Source organism: Nicotiana attenuata, unplaced genomic scaffold (genome assembly GCF_001879085.1).
Source record: "Nicotiana attenuata strain UT unplaced genomic scaffold, NIATTr2, whole genome shotgun sequence".
Lineage (NCBI taxonomy): Eukaryota > Viridiplantae > Streptophyta > Magnoliopsida > Solanales > Solanaceae > Nicotiana > Nicotiana attenuata.
Window position 1 is genome coordinate 730,500 of NW_017670329.1, and position 16,281 is coordinate 746,780.

General features: G+C 38.5%; 1 protein-coding gene across 1 annotated transcript; it reads right to left on the reverse strand.

The window, feature by feature from the left end:
- Positions 1-13,100: 13,100 nt before the first annotated feature.
- Positions 13,101-14,483, reverse strand: LOC109237959. Its single transcript, XM_019404356.1, has 3 exons — positions 14,111-14,483; positions 13,835-13,940; positions 13,101-13,592 (listed from the first exon to the last, which is right to left on the reverse strand). Exons 1-3 carry the CDS (start codon positions 14,263-14,265, stop codon positions 13,320-13,322), a joined length of 534 nt encoding a protein of 177 aa, XP_019259901.1. The 5' UTR covers positions 14,266-14,483; the 3' UTR covers positions 13,101-13,319.
- Positions 14,484-16,281: the final 1,798 nt, after the last annotated feature.

A 16,281-nucleotide genomic window follows, 5' to 3' on the forward strand; every position in this document is an offset into this window, starting at 1 on the left:
ACCCCGTAGGAGTAGACGCTAGAAGCCGACCTTACACTCTCTGAAAGAGTTACCCACATCAAAATCAACAGGGCTCACCGATGTACCCAAAGATGACCTACATTTGGGGCATTACCCCCAGAGGCCTCGAAACTCAGCATAACTTAGGAGACTCTTATAGCATCAATCTATCAGACCGACCCAGAGTCGTCCCGAAAAACAACAAAGGGACCAAAAAGAACCCGTGTCTAGCGACGAAGAAACAAGGCTATTTCACATTTGTCAAAAGCTCCAAGCGAAATCAAAGTGACGCCCCCGCATGGGCGACTCTCCGAAGTAAATTCGAACACATACGTTCCGGAAAACTATCTATGGTCCAGAAGGGACACTCCCGTGCCTAAGGATATAATCACCTCTCAATGCCTCTCCCAAGGAACCAAAGATATCGTCGATTATCTCCACGTAATATGAGGGAGTTGACGGCCTGAATATATCGGGTCGGCTTAAGCTCGGTCGGAAGCTTGATTATCGGGCTTAGAGAAAGCCACACCGACCAACACAGGGTTCAGGAAAACGCTTCGTCAGCATTTGACAACAAACCAAGGCCTTCAAAAGGCATAAGAATATATCAGAAAAAGGCAAGTATTAAAAGCAGAAGCTAGGAAAAAACATATTTATACTCATATAAATCCTCATATACAATTGCATCTTACACGATTACAAAAGCTTTTTTTACAAAAAAGAAAAAAGGGAGAAAATACAGGTAGCATACAAGTCCAAGGGGAGCATCCTACGTATAGCGCCTCCGAAGTCATCCTTCCAGTCACACGACCTCAAAGACAAAATCTTCCAAGTTCGGCCCCCACAGGGATCTCATCCCTATCTTCCCGAAATGGCATCTTCAAAAGGAAGCCGGGAGAAGAGCAAAATGATGATGGGATACCAGAAGAAGGCGAGAAATGGCTGGGCGAAAAATTCGGCTAGCACGGACTCCGCCAGCATGCTTCCCCCGAAGCGACTTCTCGAGATGTCGCCTCGGCCCGGAAGGCAACGGCCGAGTTGAGCCCATCACCACACCCCCCCGAAATCCAAAGGGGGTGTAATACGCCGGGCCGAGGAAGGAGGGTGAGCAGCGGTGTATAATCCAAGCCCCCTCTTGAGCAGCGGTGGATAATCCGAATTTTTCTCCAGGTCAGAGGACACCGACCTCCTACGTCGCCATACCAAGCCAACAACAACAAAAACAACAACAACAGCATCACAACAGGACAAGCCCGTCCCGCCAGAGAAAAATCGAGGGCTGGCCCTGTGAGCACGTGATTTTCGGCCTATATGAATCACTCCTAGAAATTCAAAACAAAATAATTATTTTCAGTGTTTGCAATTTTGTAGATTTTGGTGACATTTTCTGTTAAATGTTTGCATTCGTTTGTGCATTTTTATTAGGAAAAAATACAAAAAATATGTTGCATTTGCATTTAGGGTTTGACTTTGCATTTTTAAGAATTAACTAGTAATTAAGTATTTTATATAAAAAAGGAAAAATCACAAAATAGTTTAATTTGCAATTTTGGAGTTAATTTTTGATTTTAGTAGTTTTCCTTTTTAATTTGTTAGTGGTGGTAATTATCATCTAGGTTTAATTATTATTTTAGGATAATTAGGTGTTAGGAATTAATTAAGATTTTAGTTTAATTTTGAAAAAAAAAGAGAAAACAAAAGACAAAACAAAGAGAATCAGAATTTTGGGCCATTATAACTCAAAACCCCCAAGCCCAATGCCTTCCTAACCCAAAATCCGCCCAAACCGGCCCATTTTCACCCCTTACCCGATCCGGTCCGATTTCCCCACCGACCAAACAGCCCCGTTTCACTAACGGGCAATCTGGGCCGTTGAATGTGTGATCAAACGGCCCTGGAAGTGGGTTGGTTTTAGTATATAAATGTCCGAACGACATCCCCCCTACCCCCCATCTCTCACCAGCGAACCCTAGAGACGACCTCCATTGGATGCGCCGCATGCCGCCGCCGAAAATCGCCCCACGGCGGCGGCGATCGTCCAAAGGCCACCAAATTTACACCACACATCCATCTCCACCTCCCCATCCTAGATCCCCACCCTGTTTCCTTCGAATACCTCCCAAACCCTTCGAATCTTAAATTTAGGGTTTCAAACCCAAAGGTCAAAGATCTTTGCAGCCATGCAAGTTCATCCCTCCGAAGTTCTCTAAGTTTCCAGGGTCTGATTGACCTCCAAATGATGCTACTCATGAATTCTCGTCGAAGAGTAGGCGAGTTGCACTATTTTGGGGTTTAAGCATATGTGACTGATGATTTTGAACTTAAATCGGTAAGTTTTTCTTTCTTTCTTGGTTCATGTTGAGTGTTAGTTCAATTTTCATTCCTCCTCATCTCTCTTTCTTTTTCTCTGGCCGATTCAACTGAGACTCGACTGGTTTTCTGGTGGAGAATAAGTTATGTTCTTATGTCCCTCGTTAGTTTTATTTTCCCCAAATCCGGTTCTCTGATTTGTTTTTGGTCCGCTAAGTTTGGGTAATGAGATTGATTAGAATTTTTGATTTCATCCTTTGTTTGGACGATTAGTTTGATTTAATTAGGTCGTTTTGATTTAATAACTTGGTTAATTCTCTGCATATTTGTGTTAATTAGTCGGTAACTTAGTTTAGGTTTTGAGTGTGGAAATCGTTTCAGTATTTGTGTTTTCCTGTTCTTCCTGATGCTTATAGAATTTAGTTGGATAGTTCATTGCTTGGGTTTCAGATCATTGTCGACCCATTTGATAAAATATAGCCCAGTTCAATTTGGGGCTTAGGCGATTGGGTCCTTTGACCCATTATGGTTTTGAGGAGTAATAACATGGTGCTGGGAGGGTAGTCTAGGAATTCTAGGTCAGGGAATCTTTTGCAACTGCCTGGGAAGCTTCTAGTGAGGGGCTTGAGTGAAATTTCAGAGGTGTAGTTATAAAACTTGGGTAGCAAGTCAATAATTAGGGGGTCACTTAAGCAAAAAACGAAAATTAAAAGGGAGTAGGGTGTAAAAATGAAACCTAAGGCTGCCCTATTTGCCTTGCCTATAAAGGCATGCTTTCTTGCCTTGAAAGGCAGTCTTGAACATTCTGAAAATCAGAGAGATCTTAAAAAGCTGAAAATCCAGAAAATATAAAAAAAACTGCACAAAATTTACTGTTTCATAGAGAAGGAGATAGAAACCAGAAAAATAAAAGGCGGCTGAAGAATTTTAAGAAAAACAACACTGTTTCATTGAGTTCTTTTGGGATTTTTCTAAAGCTTTTCTGGCATTGAAGCAATCTCTGGTTATTTGATACTAAAATGAGTTAAATTCAAATCTGGATTGAAGTTTGCTGGTTCATTGAGTGACTGAAATTAGTGTTTGGGTCATTGTACTTCATCTACTGGGTTTAAACTATTCTGGTGGTTCAATTTCTGATTGCTGGGCTCTACAGTTTGCTGTTGTTGATCTCTGCTGATTAATTACTGCTGACCCTGTCCTATTTTACTTGTTCCCTCAATTTCAGGTACACACTTAAAGCTCTACTGTTTGAGAATGTAGATTGGAAGCAATAAAAATGAAAGAAAGAAGTTTAAAGCATATGTTCTTTCCTTTGTGTTTCAGCTGTAGCTTCTTTCAGTTTTGTTTCTTTTTTGCAAAGTAAATTCTGTCGTTGTATATTGGTTTGAAACTGTTAGACTTATGGCATTCAGGTCAGAATTGGTTGCGGATTTATCCTATACTCTTGCTTAGATTGGTAGTTGTTTTAATTCTGAATTGTCGTTACGGATCGATTCCATCAATTTCAATCTCGTTAGTAAGCTGGATTCTCTGATTAATCGGGTAACAGTTATGGCTTTTGTTTGCAAGTGAGTGTCATTGGTTTAATTAGGATATGGAACAAAGGGAATGCTAAGTAATCATGAAGGTGACTGTATGATTAGCATGTTTGTGTGTACAAGGTGTTAATTGTGTGATGAATGGTTGTTATCTGAAGGTGCTTCATTTTAAAATGGCTTAACTAAATCTCAATCCTTGATTCATGGTTGGTTGTTAAAATATTAGTTTGCGTAATCATTCAGTATCAAGTTTAGAAATCTGCAAAGTCGAAAGTCATCGATCAATACGTTTTTTTAGTTTAATATTTTTCTTTTGGTAATTGATTGGATTCGATCCCCACACTCCCGTGCATTAAGCTTGCACACACTCTCTATTTGGAGTGGGGCTCTTGCGTGTGGGTTTAAGGGTGTGACCGTTGGGCCATTTACTGGGCTAGGTCCAAACACGTAGAATAAAATCAAATGAACGGCCCTCGTGAACTATTTAGAAATGCTTTAATCAGAATAAATTGAGGTGCGCCGCGTCAAATAAAATCACAATTGCGTGGCCATCGCTTTTTTTTAAAAACTTGAATTGATCCTTAGATTCCGAGGCGTGCCATTTAGCAAATTCCATGGCCCTCGCAAAGTGCAAACGCGTAGTTGCTTTAGGCGCGTGTTTAATAATATTACTTTCCTAAATTTGGGTGCGCATTTATGTGACCCAAATCCAAATCCCAATGAAGTTAAAATATGTCAAAAATCACGGGTGCATTTATGTGACGTGGTTCGAGACGTGTTTTAACGACGTTGCAATTCTCTTTAAAAATATGAATAAAAGCGGTTAAAAAGTTAAAAGTTGCACATAGGTTCATAATTGTTTAAAATCAGATAATTTAAGCCGAGTATGACAGTTGAGCGACCGTGCTAGAACCACAGAACCCGGGAATGCCTAACACTTTCTCCCGGGTTAACAGAATTCCTTACTCGGATTTCTGGTTCGCGGACTGTTAAACAGAGTCAATAATTTCCTCGATTCAGGATTCAACCGGTGACTTGGGACACCATAAATCTCCAAAGTGGCGACTCTGAATTCCTTAATAAGAAATCCCGTTTCGATTGTCACTTCAAGTTGGAAATAACTCCCTTTATTATACCCCTTCCGGGGGTGTAGTAAGAAAAAGGAGGTGTGACAGGCCCATGGGGTGACTGACATAAGATCTTAAGGCCATAGGCCTCAAACATTGCAGAGCAACAAAGGCCGGAAAAGTGGCAAGGAAAGCAAGAAAAGCATGTGCAGAAGGAAGCTTTTTGAATGAAGAACAGATCGCAAAGGAGCCCCATATATATAGAGGGAAAACAAAGTAACCGACGGTGCCATTATCGCCCTCGAAAAGCGTAACAACAGGCGAAATTAATGCGTTCGTGGAAGATGAAACGATAGCGACAAAACGACGGCACGGAATGACAACAACGATGCGGCCCCGAAGAGCGAGGAATCATAATATTTCTAAAAAGTTCTGAAGAAGCGGGAAGGAAAAATGCCTCGACTTCTGTGAAGGAAGGCTGAGCCGTCGACATAATGGCATGTCGAGGACCCACGAGGAGGAGCGTCAAAAACATTTCTTATCACTTCCTTCTAAGAAACGCAGAGACTATCTGTGTGCGGGGAAATCGGGAGACCAATTTTCCCTCGACATAATGCTTCGAAGAACAAATCCCGAAGGCACGAGATCTCGGTTCGGTCGCCTCCCTCGAGATCTAACTAATGCCTTGCCTAGATTGGGCATCGGCTAAGACCCTGATGGGCGAAGATATACCCCGAGGGATGTATCCGGGGTCCACGAGACTTGTCCAAATGGCTCGACGTCAGTTCTCCTACAACCCAAGAAAAGCAGGCTGTCACATCTCATTCTTTTATTGTATTGTTTATACCATATTAAGTTTGGACGTCCCCTTTTCTATAAAAGAAGGGTCACCAACACCTTGTAGCTCATGTCCAATTGTCTTACAAAGCAAGCAATAATATTCTCTCTCTCCCTTTCTCTAAATTTCTCTCTGGTTCTAAGTCATATCTATTGATAGCTATTCTCTTGGTTTGTCAAATAAATATATCTCGAGATCATCCTTAGCATTTTATTGTTTCTTCGTTTGTTCTTCATCATTTAGCTCAAAATTGATAATATAAAGCCTTACTTACTTGTAACTTTATCTGTTACCCCCCTTCCCGACTACCCTCGATAAGCCCGAGATATGCTCGAGGCTTGGGCCCGAGGTATCTACTGACTTGATCTATGCCCGGGAACGTCCCCTTACTGGTTCGATTATCGCTTTGGCTAACTCGATCTTTATTGTCTTACTTCACGTTTTATCACTAATCACCCTTACAAACTAGCTCGGGAATAGATCACGTATTTTTAGAATTCCATTTACAAATTTAATTATTGTTACCATTTTCACGATAAACAGAAGGCTTCAACAAAAGCACAGTGACCTAAAAAGGAGATGGTTGTGTAACAACAGTCTCACTACAAAATTGTATGCACTCAAAAAGAAAGTGGCACCTACCATGGCTAATGAGCGGGGAGTAAAACCAAAAGTAATATTCGAGACCATATGAGTCACAAAAATTTTGGCACGCGTGAGAACTCAGATAAGCTAAGCAAGCATGCAACAAGGGGCAAAAAGACCAAGAAAAGCAATTGCTTACGTTTGAAGAAAGCTAAAATGGAACGAAAGGAATTATTAGATTAATGATCAACTGAGAAGACTCCGGTATAAGTTAAAAGAAGGAATTGGGTCCAGGTCATAGACAAAGGATTGAATCATTAGAAGATTGTATCATGGTTTTACATAGCGTCCATGAAAGGCTAAAGTAATAACTAAATACCATGAGCCGCAGATCGGATGATAGCTTAAGCCTACATAAAGGCTAATCAGAAGGAAGAGGAAACTAAAGATTTACATCAACTAAGTAAATTAGAAGTCTGCTTATCGGACCTAGAAAATTATAGAAATTGTGATTGAGAACATTGCAGGATCACTCTTAATATCAGAGGTACAAGAGAGAAAGTACAAAAACCATATTCTATAAAGGCTCTATGATAAAGTCAGTTAGAAAAGTATCAGCCTCTTAAGAAGTCAGTATGAAGCTCCCACCGAATTGTGTATGTATGAGAGGTGCACGTGTTATAATAGAGCTTCAAGTTGTGGATGTAAATTATACCTATGTAGAAGGGAGGTTGTGAAAGAGATAGAAGATGTGATGCGAAATTTTAAGGTAAGTAAGATAAAGGTGAATAACGTACAAGATACTCAAGTGCAGAAGATTGTGAATAGTCCTTACTTTGGATAGAAGGCTAGAAGTGCGGGGATTCAATATCTAGGAATAATAGTTGCATCGTCAGTAGCATATCTTCCAGTCTATGGTCTAGGTATCGAGAAGCCTGATTAAGAGGATAAAGAAGAGTTAGAGACGATATAATGTCTCGCTTTATGTTCCAGAATGACATGAGGAAATCTATGATGCAAGCATATTGAAAGGTTGCAAGTAATATAAATAGATATGTGTAGGTCGCAAGCTATTGTATGGTGAAGCGACAGGTTCTAGAAGACAAGAGAAAGGATAAGAAAGGGCGAGTGAGAAGGTAACGAAAATGGATAAGTACTCAGGATTAAGCCCATGAAAACAAGAAGAGCAGATGTTTTCTCTAAGTTATACAAAGCTCACTATAGCCTGAATGAACTCAAAGGAGGCTAAAACTAATAGCATTTAGAAGAGATGGAATGCTGCCATGTTAGTAGAATGAGGGTGTAATTGTGATATATAAAGGACGGCGTTTGGGCCTTCGATTGAGTAATGGTCTGACGAAGAAAAGAAAGAGATTTCATGAATTGGACAGGATTAAAATAGCCACGTAAGGTGAATCACATTGGGATGCTATAAAATACGGTTATGGAAGTATAGTATCGTATCACCCAGGTGGATCAGAAAAATCACTTCAAGTGTTCCACGATGCAACATGAGCCCTAGTGATTATGTAAGAGGTTTCAAGTTATCAGTGGTATATTGTAGATCAATATTGAGGTGAATCAACAATAGATGGACACAAGTCACAAAGTATGAGGTGCGATTAGGCTGTCATTCTTAAGATGAACAAGTAATGAGAAAGCATTAAAGGACTTAGATTTATACATATGGGATAAGTAACGAAAGTAACCTGGAGTTCAGTAGCTGATCTTAGTAACGATAAATCAAAGTAAGAGTTATCGTATAGTATGACCTACCTAGATGCAGTAAAGTCATACGAATGGATAATATAGCAATATTCGTAAGTTCAAAAAAAGTACCGAGCAAAGAACTTCAAGCATACCTATAGATGCCCAGAGGGACATCTTGTCAAGCTCTGTATATGTTTACAAAGTGAGGCATAGAGATTGGCTAAAAACTGGACGGGAAAGGAGAGAAGAGTCGCATAGGCGCACTTACAAAGTCAGAGTCATACATGCTGCATGACAGGAGGTACCAACAGTTACGAGATTGGAAAGATTTCGGTCACAAGTCATGGTATGAGAAAGAAGACTAAAGGGGGGAATACCATAGACCTCGGAATTATTCATAGAACGGTTGCCTAGAAGGAAAGGAAAGTACTAAAGTATTCGAAAAACATAAGTTATGAAAATGATAAGTGCATCAGTCAACATTCGAGGACGAATGTTACAAAGGGGGGAATGATGTTACACCCCATATTTTTGTACATGAAAGTATGCATAAGTGAATTGATAAAAGCTCGGGAATGAGATGGTACATCCCGCATTTTCACACGTTAAGGTTTCGTCGTAAAGTTAATCGATGCAAGCTCGGGAATGAGATTATTAAGTATTATGCTATTTCAAACAAGGGATAAGTAAATTCGTGAAGATGAGAGGGTAAGCAAATCGAAGAAAATGAATTTCGTCGAAGCTTGGCAATTTGGGATAAAATACGGTCCGAGCTAAACCACTCGGTATTTATGGACTAATACCATACAAGGTACCACATGGCCATAATAATAAGGTGTATAAAGTGTGTTGGAAGTAAGTAATATTTTAAGTAATTTGAGATAATTCTTAATTATGTGGATTGGTTAATCATTGATTTTTAGATGAAGATTAGCAAGGTAATTAAAAATTATGGATAAATATTGTGGGGGACACTACCCCAACGTGGCAGCCAACTAAACCCCTAAGGGTGATTCTTTTGGCTAGAATATAGGTGGCACAATTAGGCAAAATGTGTGGCCTTGTAACGTGAGTCATACAAAAAAGTCTCTCTAATTCATTAATGAGAGATTCATACAAAATTGGCAATGTAACGTGATTCATACAAAAGTTACAACAAAATTGCTCTCATCTACTACATTAGGAAAGAAAGCTTCAGTAAGGGTAATAGTTTACAATAGCAACATGGTTGCTTCAAACCTTTCATACGAACACCATTTAATATTATAGCAACGTGGGATTTGCGATTCTAAGGAAGTATGGTGGAATCTTTCTCAAGAATATCATACGGATTGTTCCCTATTTCGATCTCACCGTTATGTGTTTCGTCGCGATTGGCGTGTGTTAGAAGGATTGTCAAGAGTATTGGTTCAGGTATGTCAAGGCTATCCCTTCTTTCTTTTTGGCATGATCCAAATAATACAAATAAAGCAAGTAAAATAAAAAACTTTCACAAAATGACTCCATGTATATATTTTTGATTCCCCATATGGATTATTATTATATCTTCTGTTCATGGGTTTCAGAAAAATACGTATTTGATAAAGTTTATTCAAAAGGCATATAGATTTTATGGCATTCTGAGAAAATCTTATTAACGTATTTCTTATGCATTTATACATGTACATTGACCCATGACCAGATAGCATTATATATGCGTATATATGTATATTATATTTATATGGGATATTGGAAAAGGTTACGGCGTTATATACGCATCACCACCGGATCAGCTGGTATACGTTGATGATTTGCTCACGGTGGCCGAGATGATATGATGGAATGCCTCAGAGGCTGATGATGTTATGAAACATGTACCTATGCACGACATGACATTCATACACATATGCATGATACTATAATTGTTTCATGATTTACGGAGTTATCCAGACATACAGGTTGAGTCATTTACTCTATATTTCTTCCATGCCTGTTATGTACTTATTTATGTGCATTACATACTCGGTACATTATTCGTATTGATGTCCCTTTTGCTTGGGGACACTGCGTTTCATGCCCGTAGGTCCCGATACGTAGGTCGAGAGCCCTCCAAGTAGGCTACCAACTCAGCGAAAGATGTTGGTGCGCTCCATTTGCTTCGGAGTTGCTTGTTTGCTTAGTATGATTTAGACGTGTATTGTTTGGTATGGCGGGACTCTGTCCCGACCTTTATGAAAATTACGTATTCTTAGAGGCTTGTAGATAGATGTCATGTACGTAAAAGATTGTATGGCCTTGTCGGCCTATGTTCAGTATACGAGTAGTTATTTTGGTCTCATAGGCCCTTATGCCTTATGTATAAGTTGGTATTACATATTGTACCCTGCTTATCTCACGGCAGACTTCCGGCTTAGTTATCTATGATAGTATGACACGAAAAGATACATTACGTAGGTACTCGGTTGAGTAAGGTACCGGGTGCCCATTGCGTCCCATCGGTTTGGGTCGTGACACTTTTATTGCAATAGCAAGAATTACAAAAATCTAACTTAGATGCACTGGAATAAGGCAAATGACAACTATGTAGGATACAATTTAAAAGACGGTTATTTGGATGTCCTAATCTTTGATGCCATAGTGTAAGAGAAGGAGTGACACTAGCTGAATAAGCTTTTGGTGGATTGGTTTGAATTGCATGCTCTGTAGTTGGCCACTCGTACAAGTCATCCCTATTCTGGCCGCGTAGCAATGGTGCCGCGGTTTTCAGTGCCTTCACAACAAAATGAAAAGGAAAAAATTCAATAGAAGTTTGATTTTGTTTACAAAACTTAGAGACAGAGATCAGATTCTTTTTAATAGAGGGTGCACATAGAATATTACGAAGGAAAAATGAAGAGTTATCAATTTGAAGAATAGATGATCCTGTATGTGTAATTGGGATCTTATTACCGTTACCCATTGAGATTTCTTCGGAACCAGAATAGTCATGTGGTGTGACTTAAGTCTGTGGGTCAGCAGTGATATGGTGAGAGGCTCCGATATCCAGGATCCAAGGGTTGGTGTTGGTCACGGTTTGAGTAGCATAATGCGCCTTAGTTTTAAAGTGATTGTGAGACTTGGATCTGCACACATTTGCCACATGCCCAAACTTTCCACACAATTGGCACTGTATTTGTGGCTTGGAGTTTGAAGAGTTGGTGGCATGAGTTGCAGATTGAGGAGTTTTATCCATTGATATGAAGATGATCGACTGACTCGTTTGAGTGTTAAAGAGGCTCTGATACCATAACAAAGATAGAGATAAATGAGTGAAAGTTGCGTGTGTTGTATTATGATGATTTCCTTTTTATACAGTTGATTGGGAATTGAATACCAGATTTATAGGTAAGGTGAAAGGAAAAACATTAAATTATAAAGATGCAATCCTAATCCTAACAGATTACAATCATAAAATAAAATCAGATCTTTGGAATAAAATTAAATCTGAAATCAAGCTACTGATATTGTTAGATATGATATTAAGCAGCAGCTGATATTGTTCCTTTACTATCGGCAAGCAAATCTTGTACATTTGATGTTCTTCTATGAATAGCATTTATTCATATTTGGCTGCAATTTCAAAATTACTACAGATTTTACTAGTAACATTCTTCTTATAATTAGAATCATGTTTTACTACTAGCTAAACTTGATAAAAGGACAAACTCATCAAATTCCTTGTTTATCCTTCATTTGTGACTTAGCAAATTAGCGACAACATCGATCTCTTCATAGTGCTTATGCTCCTAATCACCCTATATACTCAACCGTTCATCTTCTTGTTTCGTACCTATGGTAGAAGATGTTGATGATGGCATAGATTAGAGTGCTTTGCCTCTCATGTTCAGGGCAGCCGAAGAACAGAGTCTCTTATAACAACACAGTATAAATAAACGCCCAAAACTAGGAATATTTATTTAAGGGAGTTAGAAAAATGTTGCTCAGTTTGGAATAGGATGATGATAGTCGTTCTTCCTACTCTTGAAATTTATGCAAGCCTTGATTAACTTTTTGAGTTAACATTTTACCCTTACGAGAAAAATCCACTCGATCTAGACTCATGCCTAATTGGCGTTGTCAACTTCTTCCACGTCAGTCCATGACGTACTGTACAGAATTATACTATAGCTGTTGTATATCAAAACATATACTGGAATGAGTGATATGGCATTTGCTCTTTCCAATCCTACTCCATCCATGAATTTGATTGATTAGATTATATTAGTGTGACTTGCTTTTGAGTCGATCGAAAGACGTGAAAAAAATAAAGGATCTCTTTCGACTCAAATCTTGCTGGAGGACCGTTGAGTTGAAACAGCTTTGCTGGAAATTGAAACAGAGATGGATTCGAGCTTACAAGTGATTGTTGGATTGGGAATGGGTGAAGCACTGAAATAGCCCTTAAAATAGATGGCTTGAAGTTCTGTCCATGCGGTAAGATAAAACTTTTAGTAACTTTTCTTGAAGTTCGGCCCAGGGGCAAATTAGGGTCAAAAGCTAAAACCACCCAAAAAGGCCATTGTTTTATAATTTTTTTGATTGGGAATCCACTAGCCTAGCTAGTCCGACGTTGTCATGTGATATATGCAACAGTTGGCCCTGTTATTAGAAGTCATGCAGAATTAGGAAAGGGGAGCCTCAACATAAACATAATATCCTGATTGAACTACTACACTTGATTTTGTGGCTCTGGTTTATTTTCAGCATTGTTAGGTAAAGAAACCGTGCTTAATTTAAATAATTAGTTGCTATTGGTGATTTTTCCTTTTCGGGTGAGACAGACATAGTGATGGGAGTGACATGATCAACCTGCTTGTTTGGACTTTTCTGATTAATCAAATTAGCAATACGCAACATGAGATTACCGTCCATTAATTCATATTTTAACTTCGTCCCAGGATGACTTGCATGAGACAAAGCAGTATTTCTGTTTTCTTCTTCTTTCCAAAAGTCTGATTCAGAAGCGGTGCATGCATGACGTATCCTAAGTGTAAGTATTTTATATACCGAAAGACTCAGAAAAAACCGAACAAGTTAAGGAATCAGTGAGACCAGCTCATACATAACTCCAAATCTGGACAATTGCCAATTCGTCTTATTACCAACAACCTTGAGTAAAGACGCAAACACACATAAAATAGTCGCTAAAAACAAATACTAGTAAGAAACATCTTCAGGTAATTAATCAAGTGTCGATCCTGCTACATGAAGATGAGTACAAAGTATGTGACACTGAAAAATAAGCTCTCCTTTTTAAGGCTTGATCACTGGGACTTGTGCTACGGTCTGCTGCTGCGATTGCTGAGGTTGAAGCAACTGAAGATTAGCCCTTGAGCAAGACCGAGCCATTTCACCAGCCAGCGGTATCACTGGCAAGTTGTCGCAGTTGCAAATCTCAACCATGAAACCATCTGGGTCATGGAAAAATAATTGATCCACATATATGCCTCCTTCTTCCACTAACTGCCTCGCGTATTTTATTCCCATTTCTGTCAGCTTCTTCTCCACTGCATCTATGCTCTCACACTGCTCATACACAACGAAAGTTTAATTAACAAAATTTCCATGTATAAAGATACTCAGTACACAACCCCTGTTCATAAATATCAACTAATTTAACAACCACCGGCATACGTTTATTAATACTGAACTCTTTATACTTTTGAAACCATAAATTCAGAATTTTACTATATATACCGAATTCAGTTAAAGCCATTGGACATCAGTTATATCCGCCTCTGCTGATGTTAACGGGAACTAGAAATTACCTGGAAAGAGATATGGTTATCTTTGGGATTGATTTCAGTTTTCTTTGGCATTTTCTCAGGATCTTCCGATTGAAGTAGATGAATCCCTATTCCGTAACTAAACAGCCTGCCATACAAGAAATGCCAATAAATACATACAAATATGATAAACAATTGGTAAACTAAAGATTCGAAAAAGGATCTTAATTAAATGATAAAAAATCATGTTATATGCATCTTCTTTTTCTTAATTTAATAACTCGTGAAAAGGAAATATTTGAAGTGGCATGAAATTACCAAGCGCCATTAAAATTGAACGATCCAGGCCTCCTAACAGGCACAAAACCAAGAACATTCTTGTAGAATTCAATGGATTGCTCAACTGATCTACAAACAAGGGAGATGTGATTCAGGGATGTTAAGGCTAATGGGTTTCCAGTATTTCCCTTCATCTTTTCCTTTTTGCAAACAAAATTCTAAATTCAATTAAGAAATTAAAACAAAAAAATGGAACAACAATGAACAAATCAAAGAATTAGCAAACAGATAAGGCTGAAAAGATCTAAGAGGGGTATGAATGTATGTGTGGATGTTAAAAGAGAGAAGAGGAGTTGGTCACGGAACTTTTGAGTTGGAATAGAAAGAATTGAAAACCACGTGAAAATGGATGAATTTAGCAGCTCATATATAGAAGCCCTGGCTCTGTTATGCTTGCCAGGTATGTCTGATATGGATCTGATTGACACGTAGATCCACGTTACTGACTTGTATCATTTTACGAAGCTACCATATATTAAGCTGTTCCCTTCTATTCCCCTATATTTTTGCTTGCCCATTCACACAAATATGGTATTTTTTCCGAATGTTTTATATAAGTTTGACCCGGCAATTCTCATTATTTTATTTACAGGGTATTTGCAAAGAATTTTTCTCTTGAAATTAATATTTTTAACGGGTAATACAAGTTATCAAAAAAGTTAAAATTAGAAAAAGTCTTTTTATCAACTGTGTCTAAAATATGTACACGTGTTTTAAGTTAAGGAAAAATTAAGCACGTTGCCCTCAATAAAAATAGAGGATGGTTGGATTGACTTTTAAGCTAGTCAAATCGGCTTTTAAGTTTTTTTTTTTTTTTAGTTTTTTCATGTTTGACAAAGTCAGAAAATAATTAAAATAAGTTTAAAACTGCTTAAAACAAGTCAAAAGCAATAAGTTGGACAATCCCAACTTTGTTATAAAATAATAAAAGAACAAGAGCAATATTGCAGAGAAAGAGAGAGAGGAAATTCTTATTGAATCTTGGGATGAATTACAATGGAATAGAACCCTCTATTTATAAGGAGATGGTGACTTAGCCACCAAGTAATAAACCCTAGAATCTCTCTAAATATGGACATTCACCATAAATAGGATTCTATTTATAACACTCCCCCTGAATGTCTATTCAACAGATAATGTGCCTCGTTAAAACCTTAACTAAAATAAAACCCAATGGGGAAAAAAATTCTAGAAAAGGAAAAAGAGTACACATGTTTAGAAATGCGCCTATTGGTTGCCTCGTTAAAAACCTTGCAAGGAAAACCCAGTGGGACAAAACCTTGTAAGGGAAAAAGAGTGCAACGCGCATTAACTCCCCCTGATGAGAGCATCAATTCACATCCTTGAGCTTTCGCATCCCGATCTTGTACACTAGCTTCTTGAAGGTTGACGTTGGTAAAGATTTTGTGAACAAATCAGCCATATTATCACTTGAACGAATCTGTTGCACATTAATATCACCATTTTTTTGAAGATCATGTGTGAAAAATAACTTTGGTAAAATGTGCTTTGTCCTATCTCCTTTTATGAATCCTCCCTTCAATTGAGCTATGCATGCTGCATTATCTTCATACAAAATTGTGGGTAGTTTGTCACATTTCATACCACATTTGTCTCGAATAAGATGTATTATAGACCTCAACCACACACACTCTCGACTTGCTTCATGAATAGCAATTATCTCAGCATGATTAGATGAAGTAGCCACAATTGATTGCTTAGTCGATCGCCAAGATATGGCAGTGCCTCCACAGGTAAATACATAACCTGTTTGAGACCGAGCCTTGTGTGGGTCAGATAAATACCCAGCATCAGCATAACCAACAAGATCGGGACTGCAATTGTTGCCATAAAATAAGCCCATATCGGTAGTCCCTTTTAGATACCGCAATATGTGTTTGATTCCATTCCAATGTCTCCTTGTGGGAGCAGAGCTATATCTTGCTAAGACATTAACTGAAAAAGTTATGTCAGGCCTTGTAGTATTTGCAAGATACATTAGTGCACCAATTGCACTAAGATATGGTACTTCAGGACCAAGTAGCTCTTCATTCTTTTCTTGGGGGTCGGAATGGATCCTTATTAACATCAAGTGATCGAACAACCATCGGAGTACTTAACTGGATGTGCTCCATCCATGTAAAAACCGT